We start from the raw sequence: 19162 nt of genomic DNA, 5'->3' as shown, positions 1-19162 counted from the left end.
GGGGGGGGAGGGGGGCCTACCCGCCACTCTGACTGTTCACACACCCGGCCACGGGGGAGGGGGGCCTACCCGCCACTCTGACTTGGTTGGCAGCACAGGCTCTGCAGGGAAGCACCCGGAACTCCTCGGCCTGGTGCATGGAGTAGTCGGTGCTGGCCACCACCAGCGTGTCTCCCGGCCTCCACGTCTGCACGTCGTCCTCAAGACTCAGGACGGTGCTGTTCACGTTGGTGTCGATGCTGACCGTGAGTTTGGGCCTCACTGTAACCCAAAGCAGGAGGGACTGAGGCCCAGCACCTGCTCCCCCTCCCCCCACACTTCTGGCTGCCCACTTCTTCCCTTCCCCTTGCTGAATACGTAAATGCTAGGTTTGCCTGTCCAAAACCCAAATCACCAGACTCTCCATCTCAGCATCGATACAGTCAAGTCTTTGAAGTCAACAAAGTCCCAACCCCAAAAGAACCATTCATTAGCTCTGGGCAGGGGAATTTTCCACTCCCTTCTTCTAGGCTGGAGTTAAATGTGGCTGCCCACCACACCCACTTTGCTGAAGATGTAAAACAAATATAGTTCCTCTCAACTATTGTGTGCCGTCCTCTCAGCAGGCCCATCCCCGGTGACCGCCTTTTGGAGATGGCCGAGTGCCTCCAAGAACAACAGCACCGCCAGCCTCCTAACCAGCGCCCTGGGACGTGGCACCCAGCTAACAGCACCCCAGAGCCTCCGCAGGAAGGGGTGGGGAGGCCAGCTCTGTCCCTCTGCACCCTGCTACTCCCGGACCAGGCCCTGCCCTTCCCAGAAAGTTCCAGACAGGCTTAAGGGCAGGGTGGGGCTCTGCCGAGTGGCCAGCTGCGGGGACCCTGCTCCTACTGGTGCTGCCTGCTGTGAGGAGCCGGTCGCTGTGACGCCCAGAGTGGCCGGCCAGCCATGGAGCTCAGAGAGCAGCCTGGCTGCCGGCTGGGAGGCCCAGGCTCACCAGACTTCCCGCAGAGGAAGCGCACGCGGTAGCGCTGGCAGGCGTGGCCAAGGTCGTGGCAGGCAAACCTATAGCCCTGGCCCTTCTTATAGACAATGTCGGTGCTGAGGTCAACGCCATCCGGGGTTGTGGCCTGCAAATGGCACAGAAATTACAGAGGAGACTTAAAAAGAAGGAAGGATGTGATGGTTAACGTCCTCAAAATATCCTGGGAGACTTAAAATTGCCCTCGCTGTGAACATACATACAATGGCCAGAGATTCGCCTAACAACCGTCCACATGAGGTTCATTGTAAGGCAGACAGCAGGAAGTCTTGGGGTGAGCACAGTAGTGACATGACACACCCTGTGGGGCCTGAGCCGGCTGCCACGCCGCCTGCAGGTCGCTTACGGAGGCCTTGCTACGTTCAGCCTGCGGGTGCCCAGCAGGCGTCCACGCCGTGCGGGCAGTCCTAGAGAAATACTTGTGCCCAGAAGCTCAGGAGCTCCGATGGGGCATCAGGGCTGTTAAACGCTACCCAGGAGATCCTAACGTAAGACCCACCATTGTAGGGACAGGGCTAAATGTTAACAGGTCTCAGTTATCTCCACAGCCAAACTGTGAAGTTGTGGTTAGTTTTAAGAGTAAGGAAAATGGCTACTCAGAGATGTTGAATAACTTGCCAGGGAAAGCCAGTAGGAGAAAGAACCAGAATGTGAATACGGACGTGCAGCTGGGCTCCCCGCGCTGCCCCTCCTGCCCTGCTCCACCTGGCATGCTTGCATGCTTTGCTGTGTCTGCCTCCTCCCAGTGCACTGCGGTCTCCAGGAGCACAAGGAGAGGTCTCAGCCTGCCCGGCCCTGGCGTCTAGCACAGCGCCGGGCAACGGGCCTCAGACCCTGGGAATTGCTGCTCCAGAAGACACGGACCAAGGAGAGAGTTCAGGGGGTGCACTCAGAGGGGGCGGGATCCCTGCCACTGTGCGCTCATCCCAAGGCCCGGGTGTGTCTACACTAAGACAATGCCATTCAGAGACCAGAAATTCAGAGCCAGGGCCACCGCTGTTGTAGTCTTTGGCACAAAAACCAAAGGGACAAGGCCTGGAGAAATAGGGAAGGAAAGCACAGTCAACCTTTAAAAAAGAGGCTTTTTAGGAAACACTGTTTGGAACCCAACAGATCCTTTGTGTTAAGAGAATGATGCCAAGATGCACAATTGAAACCCTTTCTGGGAGAAGCCTGCTGACTTCCACTACCTCAGTGTCCAACAATTCCCAGAGAACAGCTACTTGTTCTGCTGCTTCCTCTTGTTTTCCCATGTAACCTGAAGAATGACCCCGGTATTGGAGGGAGGAGAGCCAAGTGACAAGGTGGCGTGAGATCCTCAACAATGAAGCTTCCCTTGCAGGTGGCTGGGCGCTTGGTACCTGAACATCGATGGGATGGCTGCAGATTCTTCCTGCGTGAGCTGCCCAGAGGTCTGAAATCTTCTCCCCACCTTTAGTCTGAGACACTTTGTCCTGGTCGAACCATTCTGTCCACTCCACATCTAGGCAGAAAGAAAGACAGGGTGAGACGCAGTGCCGCTGTGAGGGGCTGGTGCTGTCTCTCCATGGTGCGCTTCACTGAGCAGGAGACTCTAACCAATCTCCAGCTCTCCTCTCCGCACCTTGTGAGTGAGAACCTTCTGATCGACACTCTTGCTTTATGAAGGATACATATGCACCTATAACGTGATACGTTGTTACTGCAAAAGTGAAGGAAGAGAGGAGAGAAAAGTCCATCATCTGAAGACGGCCCCTTGGCCTCAGCCTCTGCAATCCTGTGCATGGCTGCTGGAAGGCCAGGCTGAGTCTCAGCCATCTGCTTCCTGCCCACGCCATTCCTGAAAACAACCCCGCCCCCCCACGACCCTCCATGGCTAAAGTCCTGAACCCTTTGTGCGATGAAAAGGACCTTGGCCAGTGAGAAAAATCCTTGTGGGAAATTTGTCAATGTGGTTAATTGAAGACAGCCATCTTTGCAGTGAAGTTATTCTTACTGTCCTGAAAAGCCTGTGGTTTTGGGGTGTTTGACTCGGCTGCCAGGTGTTGCTGGGCTGTGTCAGACTCCTTACCTTGGACCCACTCACTGGATGAGGAAACATTGAAGTATTCACCGTGCTCCGTCTGGAACAGTTTGTAAACTCGGGCGGCAGCAGAGCCTCCATGTCCTGTGAGACAGAGCAGAGGCCAGACAGACCCCAAATTACAAAGCTGGGATTCCAACACGGACAAAGTCTCCTACACCCATGGAACGTGAACGATTTGTTTAGGAAAGGGCTTTCCCCCGCCCAAGCAGGCCAGGCTGGTCGCCCAGAAGGCAGGTGATTATCTGTCCCAAAGTTCCATCACAGCCTCCAAACAAGGGCAGGTCTGGGAGCCCCACTGCCCCTCCTGCCTGAGTTCTCCCAGGGTGAGAACGGCGGAGCTGCCACCACCGGGAGGCTGCCAGGACAGACCCTCCACAAGTCTCCAGCTCAAAGCATCACCCGCGAGCTCCCAAAGCTCAGAGCGCGTCAGCAGGCTCTTGGAAGGGCCTCCGCTGCTGTAGCTTTGCCACATTTGTGCCATGTGGTCAGGAAAGCAGCTGGACCCTAACTGGGGGGCTGGCACGGTAACGGGGGTGGGCGTGGGTAACGGGGGTGTAACGGGGGTGGGCGTGGGTAACGGGGGTGGGCGTGGGTAACGGGGTGGGCGTGGGTAACGGGGATGGGCGTGGGTAATGGGGGTGTAACGGGGTGGGCGTGGGTAACGGGGGTGGGCGTGGCTAACGGGGGTGTAACGGGGTGGGCGTGGGTAACGGGGGTGGGCGTGGCTAACGGGGGTGTAACGGGTGGGCGTGGGTAACGGGGGTGTAACGTGGGTGGGCGTGGGTAACGGGTGGGCGTGGGTAACGGGGGTGTAACGGGGGTGGGCGTGGGTAACGGGGGTGTAACGGGGTGGGCGTGGGTAACGTGGGTGGGCGTGGGTAACGGGGGTGTAACGGGGGTGGGCATGGGTAACGGGTGTAACGGGGTGGGTGTGGGTAACGGGGGTGTAACGGGGTGGGCGTGGGTAACGGGGGTGTAACGGGGTGGGCGTGGGTAACGGGGGTGTAACGGGGTGGGCGTGGGTAACGGGGGTCAGCACGGGTAACTGTGCCTTAGAGACATGGCAGAGAAGGCAGAGACGGGCCTCCCGCCAGCCACTCATTACCGTGATACTCAATGTGGTCTTCAACCGAGGAAGAGGGGTTTCCTTTCACGGTGATGAAGCTCCACGGGTGTCTGGAAAACAGTAAGTGAAGTCCTTCACGCCCTCAGCCCTCACGGGACAGGGCCCCGAGTTCGTTACTGGGCAGATCTCTCTTCCTCAAGACCCAAGAGACCTTCATGGTAAGTGCTGATTTGGGCTCTGTCCAACTAGCCCGCTGCGTCTCACCTGAGCCCCTTCCACTTCTCCATGACAGTGGGAGAGGATAAACCACAAAGAAGCAGCTGACTGCATGCCGGGAACAATGAAGTCCCGAAGCAAGCCTCAGGCCAGCGTGTCCAGAGAGGAAAGTGATGCCTTCCAAGTTCATCTCCTCTGAGTTGAACTCAAGGAAAATGTCCCAGGCCTCGGGGACTGGCTCTGGCCTTGGGGGGAGATGAAAGTCTCCTCCATGTAATGAGGAAGAAAGTTGCACACCCATCTTCCCTGCTGAATTAAAGTGCACTGCACTGAGGCAGGAGGGTTTTCTTCACATGGCGTCGGCATCGGCATCGTCACGCCCAGTTCAGTGATGGGGAGGGAAACACTGTCCTAAAGGGCAGCACGCTGGAGGAATCTGAGAAACCGCGGCCCTCTGACCCTCCTCCCCGCCTCCTCTCCTCCCACACCTCGGGAAGGGCCTGGACAGACAGGCTGTCCCCACAGATCACACTGGGCCGTGACCTCTGCCCACCCTAGTGTCCACAACACCTAGTATGACAGTGCTCACATGTAACTATTTCATGTGAAGCGCATTGAATATAGGAGCTGGTCTGCTTTTCTCCCGAGGACCAGTCTTTTTGTTACTAGAGTCCCGGCAAGGACTTAGAAGGGCTACACAAAAGTATCTTTCCTTCTCCTTTGCTGCTGAAGAGCTTTTCTGTTTTGGGACTGAATTGAGACTAAAGGCTCTGCTCTGCCACTTGCTTACTTAAAATCTTTCGGTGGCTCCCCATGGGCTGGAGGAAGGAAAATCCAAGCTCCACAGCATGGAGTCAGACCACCACATGCCCCGCGGCTCAGCCCTCGCCTTCCCACAGGCGAGTACCTTCCCAGACCCCCCTCCTCGGCAGAGCCACGCTTCCTCCTGCCTCGCAAGCCGATGCTCTCCCCACAGGGCGCCTGCCCCACCCCGTAAGTCTGCACCAAGTGTCATCCATGAATCCCTGTTTTCTCACATGAACTCTGCACGTCTGGCCCAGCCCCGTGCCTCCTCCTTAACCACTCCCGAACCAATGAACAAAGGTCAGAGCGAAGTGTGCTTCTGCCTGCCTGTCTCCTTCCCCGTGTGCTGCCGAGGTGAGACATGTTGGCATCAACCACCCTTCCCCTGGCTCTTGTTGGTAAGGATGGAGCAGTTGCCACCATGGCTGAGTGCATATTCTGGGCCAGGTAGGTGACCACATGGAGCCCTCCCAGGAGCCCTTTGCAACAGATCCTGAGATAGTTCACTTTACAGACACGAGATCCAGGCAGGTGGAAGAAGAGTCACTGGCCGGAGGCCAGCTCAGACCCAAATCCAGGCCATCAGATGCCAGGCCTCGGACGCTCAGCCGCATCGCTGTCTCTGTTGAGGCCCTGTGTAGCCAGTCCCTCTGGAGTCCTAGCTCTCATCTAACAGCATAAATGACCCTTTGGTTTGTAACCGTGAGGTACGAGTGTGGTGTTTGCTAATAAGGTCGCCTTGCCAGGCGGAGATGTCATGGTCATCTTGGCACTTGCGTTTCCTGGCTGAGTTTTCCTTTTGGAAGCAGCAGCCCGGGGGCTGTCAGAGAATGAACCCCGGAGTCTCCCCCGGCCCCGGGAGTCTGCTGAACCAGTTACATGGCTCTGAGCCTCTGAAGTGAGGCTTGTCAAAGTCCTCAAACATCCAAGGGATACACGGCCCTGACTCTCCACAGAGCTAAGAGCTGAAAAGATGAGGTATGAGAGGACAAACCTCAGGTGTGCACACCCAGCTCAGGCGTAATCCTTAAAAGTCGGTCAGTCCCCAGGGCAAAAGGAAGGGGAAATGAGCCAGCGCTCAGCAAGACACTGCATCTCCAGGCATGGCCCTTACACTGGACACACGCTCCGCACACGCTCCGCACACACTCGGTACACACTCCGCACACACTCGGCACACGCTCCGCACACGCTCCGCACACACTTGGTACACGCTCTGCACATGCTCCGCATATGCTGTGCTCATGCTCAGCACACGCTCCGCACACGCTCCACACATGCTCAGCACACTCGGCACATGCTCAGCACACACTTGGCAACACTTCGCACACTCAGCACACACTCAGCACACACTCGGCACATACTCCACACACACTCGGCACACGCTCCACACATGCTCAGCACACACTCGGCACACGTTCAGCACACACTCGGCACATGCTCAGCACACACTTGGCAACACTTCGCACACTCAGCACACACTTGGCACACGCTCCGCACATCTCCACACACACTTGGTACACGTTCTTCACACACTCGGCACACGCTTCACACACACTCGGCACACGCTCTGCACACGCTCCACAATGCTCAGCACACACTCGGCACACACTCAGCACACACTCGGCACACACTCAGCACACACTCCACACACGCTCGGCACACGCTCCACACATGCTCCACACACACTCGGTACACGCTCTGCACACACTCGGTACACGCTCCGCACACGCTCAGCATACACTCCACACACGCTCTGCACACACTACACGCATGCTCCGCACACACTCAGCACACGCTCCATACACGCTCCACACATGCTCTGCACACACTTGGCACACACTCAGCACACGCTCCACACACTTGGCACACGCTCCGCACACACTAGGCACACGCTCCGCACATGCTCCACACAGGCTCTGCACACGCTCAATTGTAAGAGGCTGACTGGAGTCCATACAAAGATCTTTCACATTTTGAGAGCAGGCTGTCATGTTAGGAAAGCCAGGTACCCTTCGAGCCGATGGACAAGGTGTCTGCATCCCCAATGCCATTTAGGGGGACTGGCCTTGAGGACAGGAGAGAGGAAGGGTGGCTTCCAGATAGGATACGGGGTGCGTCAGTGCTCAGCGCTCCACTGAGAGGAAAGGAGGGGCAATACCTAAACCCAAGGTGTAGGAAGTGTTTGCTGCCCAGTCTGGTCACTGCCTTCCGGGCCAGGTCATCCAGCTGTCGAGAGCCCTCATCGTTCACTGCGACCGAGAGGATCCTGCCCTCAGGCACTGCGCTCAGATACTGGGCCAGACGCTCACTCTCCTTCCTGGACCTGTACGTGTCAAACCTAAAAGGGCACAGAGATCAAGGATTTGTACAGCCTTGACAATAGTCCAAGATAGAGATAAAATCCACTTCTGTGGCACAATAATCAATACGCCATCCCAAGGCCCCAAGGGCGTCTTTTCATTGGTAACAAGTCAGGTTCAATTCAGGTCACGCCCTCTTAAGGTTCTTCACTGGCTTTGAATAAACCCAGCTCCTCGCTGGGGGCTCCAAGATCGGTGCCCTGCCCAGTGCCCTTCGACCCCGGATGCCCCCGGTGTCCCTGGCTGCCTTTCCTCCTCCAGGGGGCTAGGCCCTTCCTCCTCTCTGGCCTCTTTTGAACACGCTTTCTTCAGCCCCTCTTCACTGTGCGGTCAGTCTTCCCTGACCACCCTCTTCAGTGTGGCCCTCCACACGCAGTCTCTGCCCTGCCCGGCTTTCTCGTTTTATTACCAGGATCACACTTGGAATACGGTGTCTGTGTGCAGCACCCACGCCTGTTCCTGTGAGATTCAGCCCTGTCTGGGGAGGACGCGTCCCCCCAGGATGGCACTACCCACCGTCTAGTGCACAGTGCCGCCACCCGGCAGCCAGCGTAGCCCCGGCGGGAGCAGGCGTTCAGCCGGGCACACCGGGAGGAGCCCATGTGCCGGGCAGGCCGCCTTACCGGTCACAGTGGATGACTGAGCCTGACTTCGCATCAATGACGTGAACAATGACGCCACGGTGGCCCCAGCTCCTTTCGAAAAAATATCCTCCCTCCTCCATGCCCCCCGGACGAAGGGTCTTGCTGAGGAAAGTCCAGGAGAGCTTTTTCTGCCCATGCAGCTCGAGGGTGCCTCCTCTCCCAACGCCAATGTACTTCAGGCCGTAGTATGGGTCTGGCTGGGCCCCTGGGTCGTCAGCCCTGCAAGGAAAAGGCCCCCAAGGATGGCCAACCCTCTCCTCACCACGCTAAAGCGCGGGCCTGCTCCCAGCGCCGGGGCTGGTGCCCCATCCGCACCAGCGGTCACATCTGTTTCCCCAGCCTCTCAGGAGGCTGAGACCTGAGGACCGTAATTCCACGTCAGCCCAGGCAGGACAGTGCATGAGACTCTTATCTACAATGAACCACCAAAAGCTGGAAGTGGAGCTGTGGCTTAAATCAGAGCACTAGCCTTGAGCAAAAAAAAAGCTCAGGGGCAGCGCCTAGGCCTTAAGTTCAAACCCCAGGCCCAGTGTGCATGCACACACACATGTACACACTCACAAAGCACCAGCAAGGAGATTTTCTAAGCCACACCAGCAGGTGGCTCATGGGCCAGCAGGTAGCCAGTGCAGGGTCCAGTGCAGCTGCTGTCCCATGGGCGTTCACTGCATACAACGCTGGGGGGATCTTGGCTACCACTTTTAGAGCTCTCAGTTGCTAAAGAAGGGGCACAGCCAGAGGCAAATGCAGCCTGGAATTTCCTGCATCTTGTTCCTCATAACTCAACCAACTTGCAGAGCTTCCCCAAACCAAGACTTGATGAGAAGGTGGCTAAGCGGCTGTCAGGACTCCTGTAACTCAAGGATGGTGCCCAGCCAGAATAAATAAAGCGCCTCACGGACTGTCCCAGCTCTCCCAAACCCCGCCATCTGCTCACGAGTACAATCTAGCCAGCCAGCCAGCACGACCACTCTTGCCTTACTTTCTCCTTTTAAAATCTTCAGTTGACCTCTGAGGGTGCTCTCACCTTCCGTACAACACAATGCTGAAGTTGCCCTGGAAAGGGCAGAGGGCACTCCCAGCATGCAGTTCTCCTCCGCTGTCAATCAGTATGTGCCGGGTTCGTAAAACAATGGGCTCCTGGTAGTCCTTAATGACCAGCTTGCCTGGGGAGGTGGACAGGAACGGGGAAGGGCCGGCTGAGAATGCAAGTGTCAGGGGCCCAGGGCGGGCTCCCCAAGTCTGATTCAGAAGGCAAGAAGGCATCTCTTCCAAAACTTCTGAGCCCACAGCCTTGCCTCTCTTTCGCTTCTCTGCCCTGTGCTTTCAAGGTCTAGGCGGTCTGCTGCCGTGGTGCTAAGGGGCTCAGCGAAGGCCAGGGAAGCCGCAGACCACCAGCAGAAGCGCCCACACGAAGGCTACTTTCTTAAGGTTACACTTCATCCACTCCTGGGCGGATGGTTATCTTTTAAAGAATCAAATAAGCAAAAACATAAATCGTCTGGCCCGAACCCAACGCATGAGACATTTCCCGGCCCTTCAGGACGGTGGCTGCGCCCATGGCAGGTTCTGGGATGGCGGAAGGAGAGATGCCTACCTCCGTCCACGATGCTGATGGAGTGGACCGTGGCGGAGGAGGTGAGCAGCAGCGCCTCCCCCCGCCCGATGTGCACACCAAGGTCCTGGTCGTGGCCGGGGCTCCAGGGCTGCAGCTCAGGGCTCTGGTCAGGACACTCGGCGGCCACTGCTGAAGACAAGGAGAGGCCGCTGCTGCCGTCCGCCAGCACTGGGGCTGGGGCGGCTGGACACACGTGTGCAAGCCTCTTCACAGAGCTGTCTGGGGCCTGCCCCTCGCACCCTGCTCCGCAATCCTGACCAGGACTTCCCTTCTCCGCGCCAGTCCCCCCTTTGTAGGACAAAGGGCCAGCTGAGGACTCCCAAATCAACGCAACGGTTTGCCCAGACTACATGGATCCCACTCCATTCTGTCCTCTGGAAAGCAGCGTAGGAGCCTTAACAAAACTTTCTCCTTTTGCATGAAAATGTGACCTTTGGTTAATTTTCTACCACTGTTTCCCTGGAAACCCGAGAAAGATGGAATTGTAGAAACTTTGTTACCAAGCAACATCGCTTGTAACAAGCGGCTCCCAATGGAAGTGGGAAGAGCTATAAATACTTGATATTTTGGGCCTGATGGAGATGCGCGCAGGGCTTCCCTACGCACATCACTCTGGCCTCGGCTGTGTCCCTGGCAGGTTCCTGCATGGAGCCTCGCCTGTGGGGCATGCGCAGGGCAGCGTCCAGTGTCCAGTGCGCCTGTCCAGTGCTATTCTTGTTTCCTCTCCTGAGCTGTCTCTGGTAGAGCCATGGAAGACAGCTTCTAGGTGGCTCCAAGGATCTCTCCTGAGGACACTCCCAAGGGAGCCTGGGCGTGGCACTGGGTCTGACCCCACAGGCTGCCTTGTCCTCAAGATGTAAGTCCTGTCTCCAGCTCAGAACCCACGGCTGGATGCAGCAGCTCCAGGCCGGGCCTGAGCCCTTCCGGAGCCAGTACCACTGTGTCTTCACTGGGAGGCAGGGATAAATGGGTGCCGGAGAAAGGCCAGGGCCTTGGCTAAAACGTCACCATGGCAGCCACCCTGGCCTGGAAAGCAGGAGCTGAAAGCAAGCAGGCTGGACAGGACTGCAGGCCGGGGCTCCCTGGGCAGGAGCGGCGCGGGCCGGACCTGCGCACCTGACTTTGGGGAAGTGCACAGGCCAGAGGGGCCCGAGGCACGCCTTCAGATGCTTATTGTAGTAAAGATAGCATTTAAAAATAAATGCAACATAAGCCGGGCGCTGCTGGCTCACAGCTGTCATCCCAGCTACTCAGGACACTGAGATCTGAGGATCAAGGTTCAAAGCCAGCCCGGGCAGCAAAGTCTGTGAGACTCATCTCCAATGAACCACCAGAAAAACAGAAGTGGCGCTGTGGCTCAAGTGGTAGAGCGCTAGCCTTGAGCTGAAGAGCTGAGGGACAGCGGCCAGGCTGAGTTCAGGCCCCATGACCCACCCCAAAATTAAATTAAATTTAAAAAATGCAGCAAATGGTGAGAGGAACATGACTAAGCCCTTATTCTAATTTGTAAAATGTGAGTTCTCTCACATCTTCTGCCTTACATTTGGCTCATCTGGTCTCCTGAAGTCCAGATGAACTTGCCCTGTGCTTTCAGATGTTAGCCTAAAGCCACTGAGGGAAAAAGCTGAAGACAATGAGACAGACAAACATCTACGCAGAGCGTCCCAGTTGGAAAGCACTTCTGCCCAGACGTTATGACATACGAAGTGTGAAGAGGTCATCAACATCAGACGACCCAGAGCCTAAGGGGTCACTGACATCATTGACACACAGCACAAAGGGAGGCAGACATCAGATGACCAGACGGGAGGGAGCTAGGTCTCAGACGTGCATTGGGTTTTCTGACCCTCCAGAGTAGTTATAAGATTTTGAATTAGCTGCTAACACTTGAAAACTAGGCAGCTTTGACATAAAATCTCGTTTCCTGGTATCTCTTGAAAATGCAGACCAGCCTGTCACAGACAGCTGTCCTTCCCACACAAGGAGGACGGCCTGCCCGGCCCGGCTGGTTTCCTCTGCGTGTGTCGGGTGGTAGCTCGGCCAGACGTGGAGTCTGCAGCCAGCTTCGACAGCAGCCTCCGTTTTGTCGACCACAAGACTACAGCCAGGATGAGACTTTGGTGAGGAGTTGGAGCTCGGTCACCCTGACAGGGCCCTGGACCCTTCCTCCTGCCCTCCCCAGCAGTCCGGCTTCAACAGGGCTGTGAGCCGTGCTGAGATGCGGGACTGGTTTACTGCTCACCTGTGGGTGTGGCTCCAGGGTAGCAGGTCAGGATGAGACAGCTGAGGGTCAGCACAGTCCCAGGGACCGCCATGCTGGCCTGGTCTTCCCTGGAACAGAAGCACACCAGACTTAGCGAGCTGAGACAGCCAGGGAGCAGTGCGTGGCGCAGAGAGAGAGAGAGAGAGAGAGACAGACAGACAGACAGACAGACAGACAGACAGACAGACAGACAGACAGACAGACAGAAGGAGACATGGCTTAGCCAGCTGAGGCAGCAGGGAAGCAGTGCATGGCGCAGAGAGAGAGACAGACAGATAGACAGACAGACAGAAGGAGACATGGCTTAGCCAGCTGAGGCAGCCAGGAAGCAGTGCGTGGCGCAGAGAGAGAGAGACAGACAAACAGACAGACAGACAGAAGGAGACATGGCTTAGCCAGCTGAGGCAGACGGGAAGCAGTGCGTGGCGCAGAGAGAGAGAGAGAGAGAGAGAGAGAGACAGACAGACAGACAGACAGAAGGAGACATGGCTTAGCCAGCTGAGGCAGACGGGAAGCAGTGCATGACACAGAGAGAGAGAGAGAGAGAGAGAGACAGACAGACAGAGACATGGCTTAGCCAGATGAAGCAGACGGGAAGCAGTGCATGGCACAGAGAGAGAGACAGACAGACAGACAGACAGAGACATGGCTTAGCCAGCTGAGGCAGACAGGAAGCAGTGCATGGTGCAGAGAGAGAGAGAGAGAGAGAGACAGAGAGACAGAGAGAGAACAGAGGCAGTGGCCCATGAGCCCAGAGCCCTCTCCAGAGCGGCGTTGTGGCAGTCTGGGCGGATCAGGGCTTGCAAACCTGCCATCCTCCCAGATGTGGGACTGCCAGGTGATTCCACCCTCGGCACCCAAGGTCCCTTCCCATAAAACACAGAACAGAAATGGAAACAAGTGTTTTCCTTTGTTGTTTTTTGTTGTTGTTGTTGGTGGTGGTAGTTGTGGGGCTTGAACTCAGGCCTGGGTGCTGTCCTTGTGCTCTTCAGCTCAAGGAGAGTGCTCTATCTCTTTGAGCCACACCTCTACTTCTGATTTTCTGGTAGTTAATTGGAGATAATTTCATGGACTTTCCTGCCTAGCTGGCTTTGAACCATGATCCTCAAATCTGAGCCTCCGATTGTAGGCGTGAGCCACCAGTGCCTGGCTTTGTTCTGTTTTTGTTTTCTTTTTGTCTTGTTTATCTATCTTTGGGAGGTTAAGGCAGGGCAGGAGTGGAGGGTGAGCAAATGCAGCAGTGATGCTCACTGGGCACTATGTTGAAAATGAACTATATGACTTGCGGGTGGGGACAGGAGGGAAAACTGGAAGAGAGCCATGGACAGGGTGGCATTGTCCAAAAGGCAATGTGCTCTTTACCCGACTTCTGTAACTGTAACACCTCTGTACATCACATTCATCATAACAAGAAAACAATTTTTACAACACAGAACAAAAAAAAGTACTGAGAACAAACGCAATTAGATGCCAGTACTTGCTGTGATCTCGGGTTGTTTGTTTAGCCTCTCTGGGCCTTGCTTTCCTACTCTGCAAAGTGAAGATTTAAACGATCTAATTTCTAACTTCATGTGTATGCTTTTATTGTTTTTTTTTTTTTTTTGGTGGGGGAGGGTTTGTCAGTTGTGGGCCTGAACTCTGGGCCTGGGCGCTGTCCAGCTCAAGGTTAGCACTCTACCACTTGAGCCACAGCGCCACTTCCAACTTTTTCTGCTTATGTGGTGCTGAGGAATCGAACCCAGGGCCTCATGCATGCAAGGCAAGCACTCTAACACTGAGCCACCTTCCCAGCCCATGTGTATGCTTTTAAAGCTGAGTTTGGAGAATGGTTTTGAAAATTACAGATGCCTGCATGGTTTAGATCTTATTTCCTATCCAAGAGGAATGCGGGCCAAACAGCAATTGTCCCCAGTGTCTCTCCTCTCTTTCCTCAGAATCAGAGCCCTTGACTTCTCTCTGGCCACATGGCTGCCGGGGCTGCGACCTGGAGTTGAGCCTTCTGATATAGTGGACGTACTATGCAGTGAATAAATTCCAATAATGCCCTTGAGGGAGAGTCAGGAAGATTCTTCCTCGTTTCTTCTTTCTTCCTAGCTGGAATGCAGACATGGTGGCTGGATCTGCAGTGGCTCTCCTGGGACATGCAGTAGGATCCATGCACCAAGAAGGACAGAGCAAATAACTAGGAAAAACCCAGGCCCTGTTCCAGTGAGAGCAAACAGCTCCAGAGGACAGATTTCTTCTGAAGGGGGATTCAAGTTTCATTTATGGTTTTGTTTTTGTTTTCAGTTCCAATCCTGAGGTTTGAACTCAGAACCTGGGCACTGTCCCTGAGCTTTGTGTTCAAAGCTAGTGTTCTACCACTTGAGCCACAGCTCCACTTGCAGCTAGCTTTTTTTGTGGTTAATTGGAAATAAGAGTCTCACAGACTTCCCTGTCTGGGCTAGCTAGACAGCTGTGATCCTCAGATCTCAGCCTGAGAGGCCAGTGCCTGGACTCATTTCTGTTTTACGGAAGCCACTGTTCTTTCTTTCCTTTTACCTCAAGGGTGAATCTGGCAATCTATCTAAACAAACTTCAAGACAGGAACCCTTAAAACAAAGGCGCGAGAGTTGTCTTTCAGCACCTGCTGGTTGGAGAAGCTACCTACATGTTCAAGGCCCTTGTGACTGTGGAGTATAGATGGGGCTTTGGGAACAGCTGGCGCTGGTCCCTAAACAAACCCTCTTCTCCTGCACTGCAGGGTCAAAGCTCCCTCACCCACGCAGCCTCCTCCTCCAAACCAGTTCTGCTGCAAACCTGATCGCCTGGCCCTTGGGTTTCAGCAAGGTTCTTTGTATGAGCCCGGTGGGGTGGGGCGGGGCTCTCCTCCCACACAGGTGTGCGGGAGGAGCTGCGGCCCGTCCTCTTGGGCACCCGCCGGCCCCAGGCTGCTCTGTGAGAACAACAGGGCCATTCTGGTGGCCGGTCACACATCGCAGCCCCCGGGAAGGGCACCTTTCCCACGGCCCCAGCAGAGTGCCAGCCTCGCCCTCCAAAGCCGAAGGAGGGACCAGGTCTCAGGGGAACTGCTGCTCCACTCTCAGACCCAGTTTGACAAAGCAAAGGTCCTTTGCCAGCTGGTGCCAGAGAGCCCGCAGACACACAGGGCCTCTAAGGGAGCCCGGCGTGGCTGCCCAGTGCCCTCGAGTGGAAAAGGAACCTGGAGTGTGGTCCCCCCGGCTGTTCCCACCGAGCAGAGCCAGCAGCGCAGACCGCCCGTGTGCAGCGTGAGAGGCTGGAGACCTAGGAGGCCCTGATTATGGCACAGCTCATTCCAAAGAAAAAAATCCGCACGCATGTAAACAAGCCCACAGGGGACTCCCTAGCCGGACGCAGGCAGTGGCCGGTGCACACCACTGGGGCCTGCTGAGCTCAGGCCCTGAGGTCAGGGCCTCTCCCAGCACCAGGTGGCCCTTCCCACTGCTGACTGCGTGGCTGTGGGGTCTCCCGCTGGTGCGGGCCCAGCACCCCACACAGGAGCCTCAGACAACTTCCGCTGCTGCAGTTAATCCTGAAAGAGCCGGAATCACGCCAAGGCAGGACGGTTTCTCAACCAGCCACGACAAGGTTCCCAGTGGCGGGCTGGGATTCAGTGTCTCAGCTGGACAGTCTTGGAAGAGACAGAAGCTGCCAAAGCACCAGAAGAGCAGGGTGGTACCAACGGGATTCTGCAGGAAGACTGGCCGGCCGGGCTCTTCTGGCCATGCTGGACGCTTGCTGGGCTGGGCTGGGCTGGACGGCCCCTCAGCAGCTCTGGCAGAGTGCAGACTCCCTGGCCCGAGGTCACACATGAAAGCCTGGTTTTGCAGACGGGCGTAGCATCTCCAGCTCCAGCGGCTGCTCGGCCTCCTGGGGTGAGGAGCGAGTGGTGCTTCCCACCAAGCGCCAGGCTCTGCCCACCAGGAATCCAGGGCTGTCGCCTGCAGACAAGAGGGCATGGAAGGGGACAGTGTGTCAGAAAGGCCTCCAGAGCAGCCCCCAGCGGCCCCCCAGGTACCAAGGGGCCAGTCCTTCTATGGGAGTCAGACTGGGAGAGTGAGGGGGGAAAGGTCAGGTAAGCTGGGAGGACAACAGAGGGGAGGCCCGAGGGACCCAGGGGGAGGAGGCCCAGGGGGAGGAGGCCCAGGGGGAGGAGGCCCAGGGGGACCCAGGAACTCACTTTGAGGAAAAGGTGCATCACCTGCTCTGACAATCCTGCACCAACGTGAAAATAGCTTAGGTAAACTGAGGCAGCATCACCTCAGAATCACAAGACATTCCAGGGGAAAGGCTCGGAGTGCTGTGTCGGACCCAGCTCTCCGGGGGCAGGGGCTGCTCACACTGAGGACACAGGGCGCTTGGGAGCAAGGCCCGGGCAGCGGGATCGGAAAACCTGGGCTACCCTCCCAGCAGCTTCATCTCATCCTAGGGTAACTCTCTGCAGTCCCTCAGCCTCTGCACCTTAGTCCTCTCATAATTAAAACGGGTGCTGTTGTGAAGATGACCTCAGTGCTAGCCTGCAGTCAGTCAGTTCCTGTGAGTGCTAGCCTGCAGTCAGTCAGTCTGTGAGAGTGCTAGCCTGCAGTCAGTCAGTCTGTGTGAGTGCTAGCCTGCAGTCAGTCAGTCTGTGTGAGTGCTAGCCTGCAATCAGTCTGTGTGAGTGCTAGCCTGCAGTCAGTCCGTGTGAGTGCTAGCCTGCAGTCAGTCAGTCTGCGTGAGTGCTAGCCTGCAGTCAGTCAGTCTGCGTGAGTGCTAGCCTGCAGTCAGTCTGTGTGAGTGCTAGCCTGCAGTCAGTCTGTGTGAGTGCTAGCCTGCAGTCAGTCAGTCTGTGTGAGTGCTAGCCTGCAGTCAGTCTGTGTGAGTGCTAGCCTGCAGTCAGTCAGTCTGTGTGAGTGCTAGCCTGCAGTCAGTCAGTCTGTGTGAGTGCTAGCCTGCAGTCAGTCTGTGTGAGTGCTAGCCTGCAGTCAGTCAGTCTGTGTGAGTGCTAGCCTGCAGTCAGTCAGTCTGTGTGAGTGCTAGCCTGCAGTCAGTCAGTCTGTGTGAGTGCTAGCCTGCAGTCAGTCAGTCTGCGTGTGTGCTAGCCTGCAGTCAGTCAGTCTGCGTGAGTGCTAGCCTGCAGTCAGTCTGCGTGAGTGCTAGCCTGCAGTCAGTCAGTCTGTGTGAGTGCTAGCCTGCAGTCAGTCTGTGTGAGTGCTAGCCTGCAGTCAGTCAGTCTGTGTGAGTGCTAGCCTGCAGTCAGTCTGTGTGAGTGCTAGCCTGCAGTCAGTCTGTGTGAGTGCTAGCCTGCAGTCAGTCAGTCTGTGTGAGTGCTAGCCTGCAGTCAGTCAGTCTGTGTGAGTGCTAGCCTGCAGTCAGTCAGTCTGTGTGAGTGCTAGCCTGCAGTCAGTCTGTGTGAGTGCTAGCCTGCAGTCAGTCAGTCTGTGTGAGTGCTAGCTGCAGTCAGTCAGTCTGTGTGAGTGCTAGCCTGCAGTCAGTCTGCATGCCGCTGCTGTTTGGATTATGTCCTACGGAAGGTCTGGGAAGGGAACAGATTTGAACATCTTACTGGCTAAAGGACTGAAAGGCAAGTCCTGTGTCCAAAGTGGCAGCTGCTGTCTTCCTAGACAAAGAAGACAAAAAGATGGCACCCGCTATGACGACTAGATGAGGTGTAGCTGGTGTCCAGGGCAGGCAGAGGCGAGTGGACACAAGGTCCGCCATCGGTCCCCTCAGTGTGAAGCTCGGAGTGTGGGTTCTCTCAGAGTGTGAGGGCCACTGGCAGACAGAAGCCGGGACTAGAGGACACAGAGGCGGCGGCGGGGTGAAGCTAATATTAGCCATGGAGTTTTTCGATTACATGAGCCCATAAAGCTCCTTTTTTGTTAAGCCAGGGTGAGTTGTGTGCTTGACATTCACCATGGAAAGGGTCCTGACTAAGAAGAAGCCAAGGGTGGGAGGAAAGAGGAACGCTAGCTCTTTACACGCCCTTTGGCCTCACAAAATGTCCATCTAAGTTAGGCGATGGTGGCTCACGCCTAATCCTCGCCACTCAGGATGCTGAGATCTGAGGATCACGGTTCAGAGCCAGCCTGGCCAGGAAAGTCTGTGACACTCATCTCCCATGAACCACCAGAAACCGGGAAGTGGTGCTGGCTCAAAGTGGTAGAGCGCTCGCCGTGAGCAAAAGAACCCAGGCCCTGAGTTCAAGCTCCACAACAACAACAACAACAAACATTAAACATCCACCTAATCGCTGGGAGAAGAAGATTTCCTCTCCCCAGGAAAGGTTAGAGCCACAAAATGGCCATCACGCTTCCCACCCAAGGTCCACGCTCTTCTGCAAGACTCTGCTCCCCTTCCCGTCCTTCCCCGTGTCCCGCTGGACTTCCAGCCCAGGCCACAGCCAGACTTGCTCCAAAGCCTCTGGGTCCTCGCTCCATTTCCATACCTCCCCTCCCCTGCATCCTGTACCATCCTCATCCTCATCCACACCCACACTACCCTCCCCTGCATCTGCACCTCCCTCCCCAGCCCCCGCACCTCCCCTCCCCTCACCCGCACCTCCCTCCCCTCACCCACACCTCCCTCCCCTCACCCGCACCTCCCTCCCCTCACCCGCACCTCCCTCCCCTCACCCGCACCTCCCTCCCCTCACCCACACCTCCCTCCCCTCACCCACACCTCCCTCCCCTCACCCACACCTCCCTCCCCTCACCCACACCTCCCTCCCCAGCCCCCGCAGCCCCTCTCACACCAGTCTCCACTCCTGCCATGTTGGGCTCTGCAGCTCTTCCTGGGGCACCAGCTCCGCGCCCCAGGGCCTTCTCCTGTGCTCTTCCTGCTACCTGGGATGCTTTCCACGTTCCACCACGCTATTTCCGATAGCATCCCTGACACCTCCTCCCAGCTGAAGACAGCTCTATTCTGCCGGTACCTCGCAGTGCTCTGATGGCTTTCTCTGCTGTTGACATGATCGAGTACTTTTTGCTTATGGTACAGGAGCTTCATGAGAGCAAGGGCTGTGGTCCAGGGATCAGGAGATCCACGTCTCTCTTGAGCTTGTTAGACATGAGGGCTCTGCCCCAGGCCACTGCGCGGTGAT

At 56.4% G+C, this 19162-nt stretch overlaps 1 protein-coding gene across 1 annotated transcript in view; it reads right to left on the bottom strand.

Moving 5' to 3' along the window:
- Positions 1-17781, bottom strand: part of Cemip (cell migration inducing protein, hyaluronan binding) — a 46975-nt gene extending 29194 nt beyond the window's left edge. The window contains exons 1-12 of the mRNA XM_013011845.1: positions 17709-17781; positions 15914-16022; positions 12040-12128; positions 9777-9926; positions 9207-9345; positions 8159-8398; positions 7334-7513; positions 4192-4262; positions 3072-3167; positions 2383-2504; positions 977-1109; positions 70-261 (exon numbers count right to left, since the gene is read on the bottom strand). Coding sequence (XP_012867299.1) covers positions 70-261; positions 977-1109; positions 2383-2504; positions 3072-3167; positions 4192-4262; positions 7334-7513; positions 8159-8398; positions 9207-9345; positions 9777-9926; positions 12040-12128; positions 15914-16022; positions 17709-17781 — 1594 coding nt within the window. The remainder of the gene's footprint in view (positions 1-69; positions 262-976; positions 1110-2382; positions 2505-3071; positions 3168-4191; positions 4263-7333; positions 7514-8158; positions 8399-9206; positions 9346-9776; positions 9927-12039; positions 12129-15913; positions 16023-17708) is intronic.
- Positions 17782-19162: the final 1381 nt, after the last annotated feature.

Source organism: Dipodomys ordii, unplaced genomic scaffold (assembly GCF_000151885.1).
Source record: "Dipodomys ordii isolate 6190 unplaced genomic scaffold, Dord_2.0 Scaffold15, whole genome shotgun sequence".
Classification (NCBI taxonomy): Eukaryota; Metazoa; Chordata; class Mammalia; order Rodentia; family Heteromyidae; genus Dipodomys; species Dipodomys ordii.
This window is presented reverse-complemented; position numbering and strand designations above follow the sequence as displayed.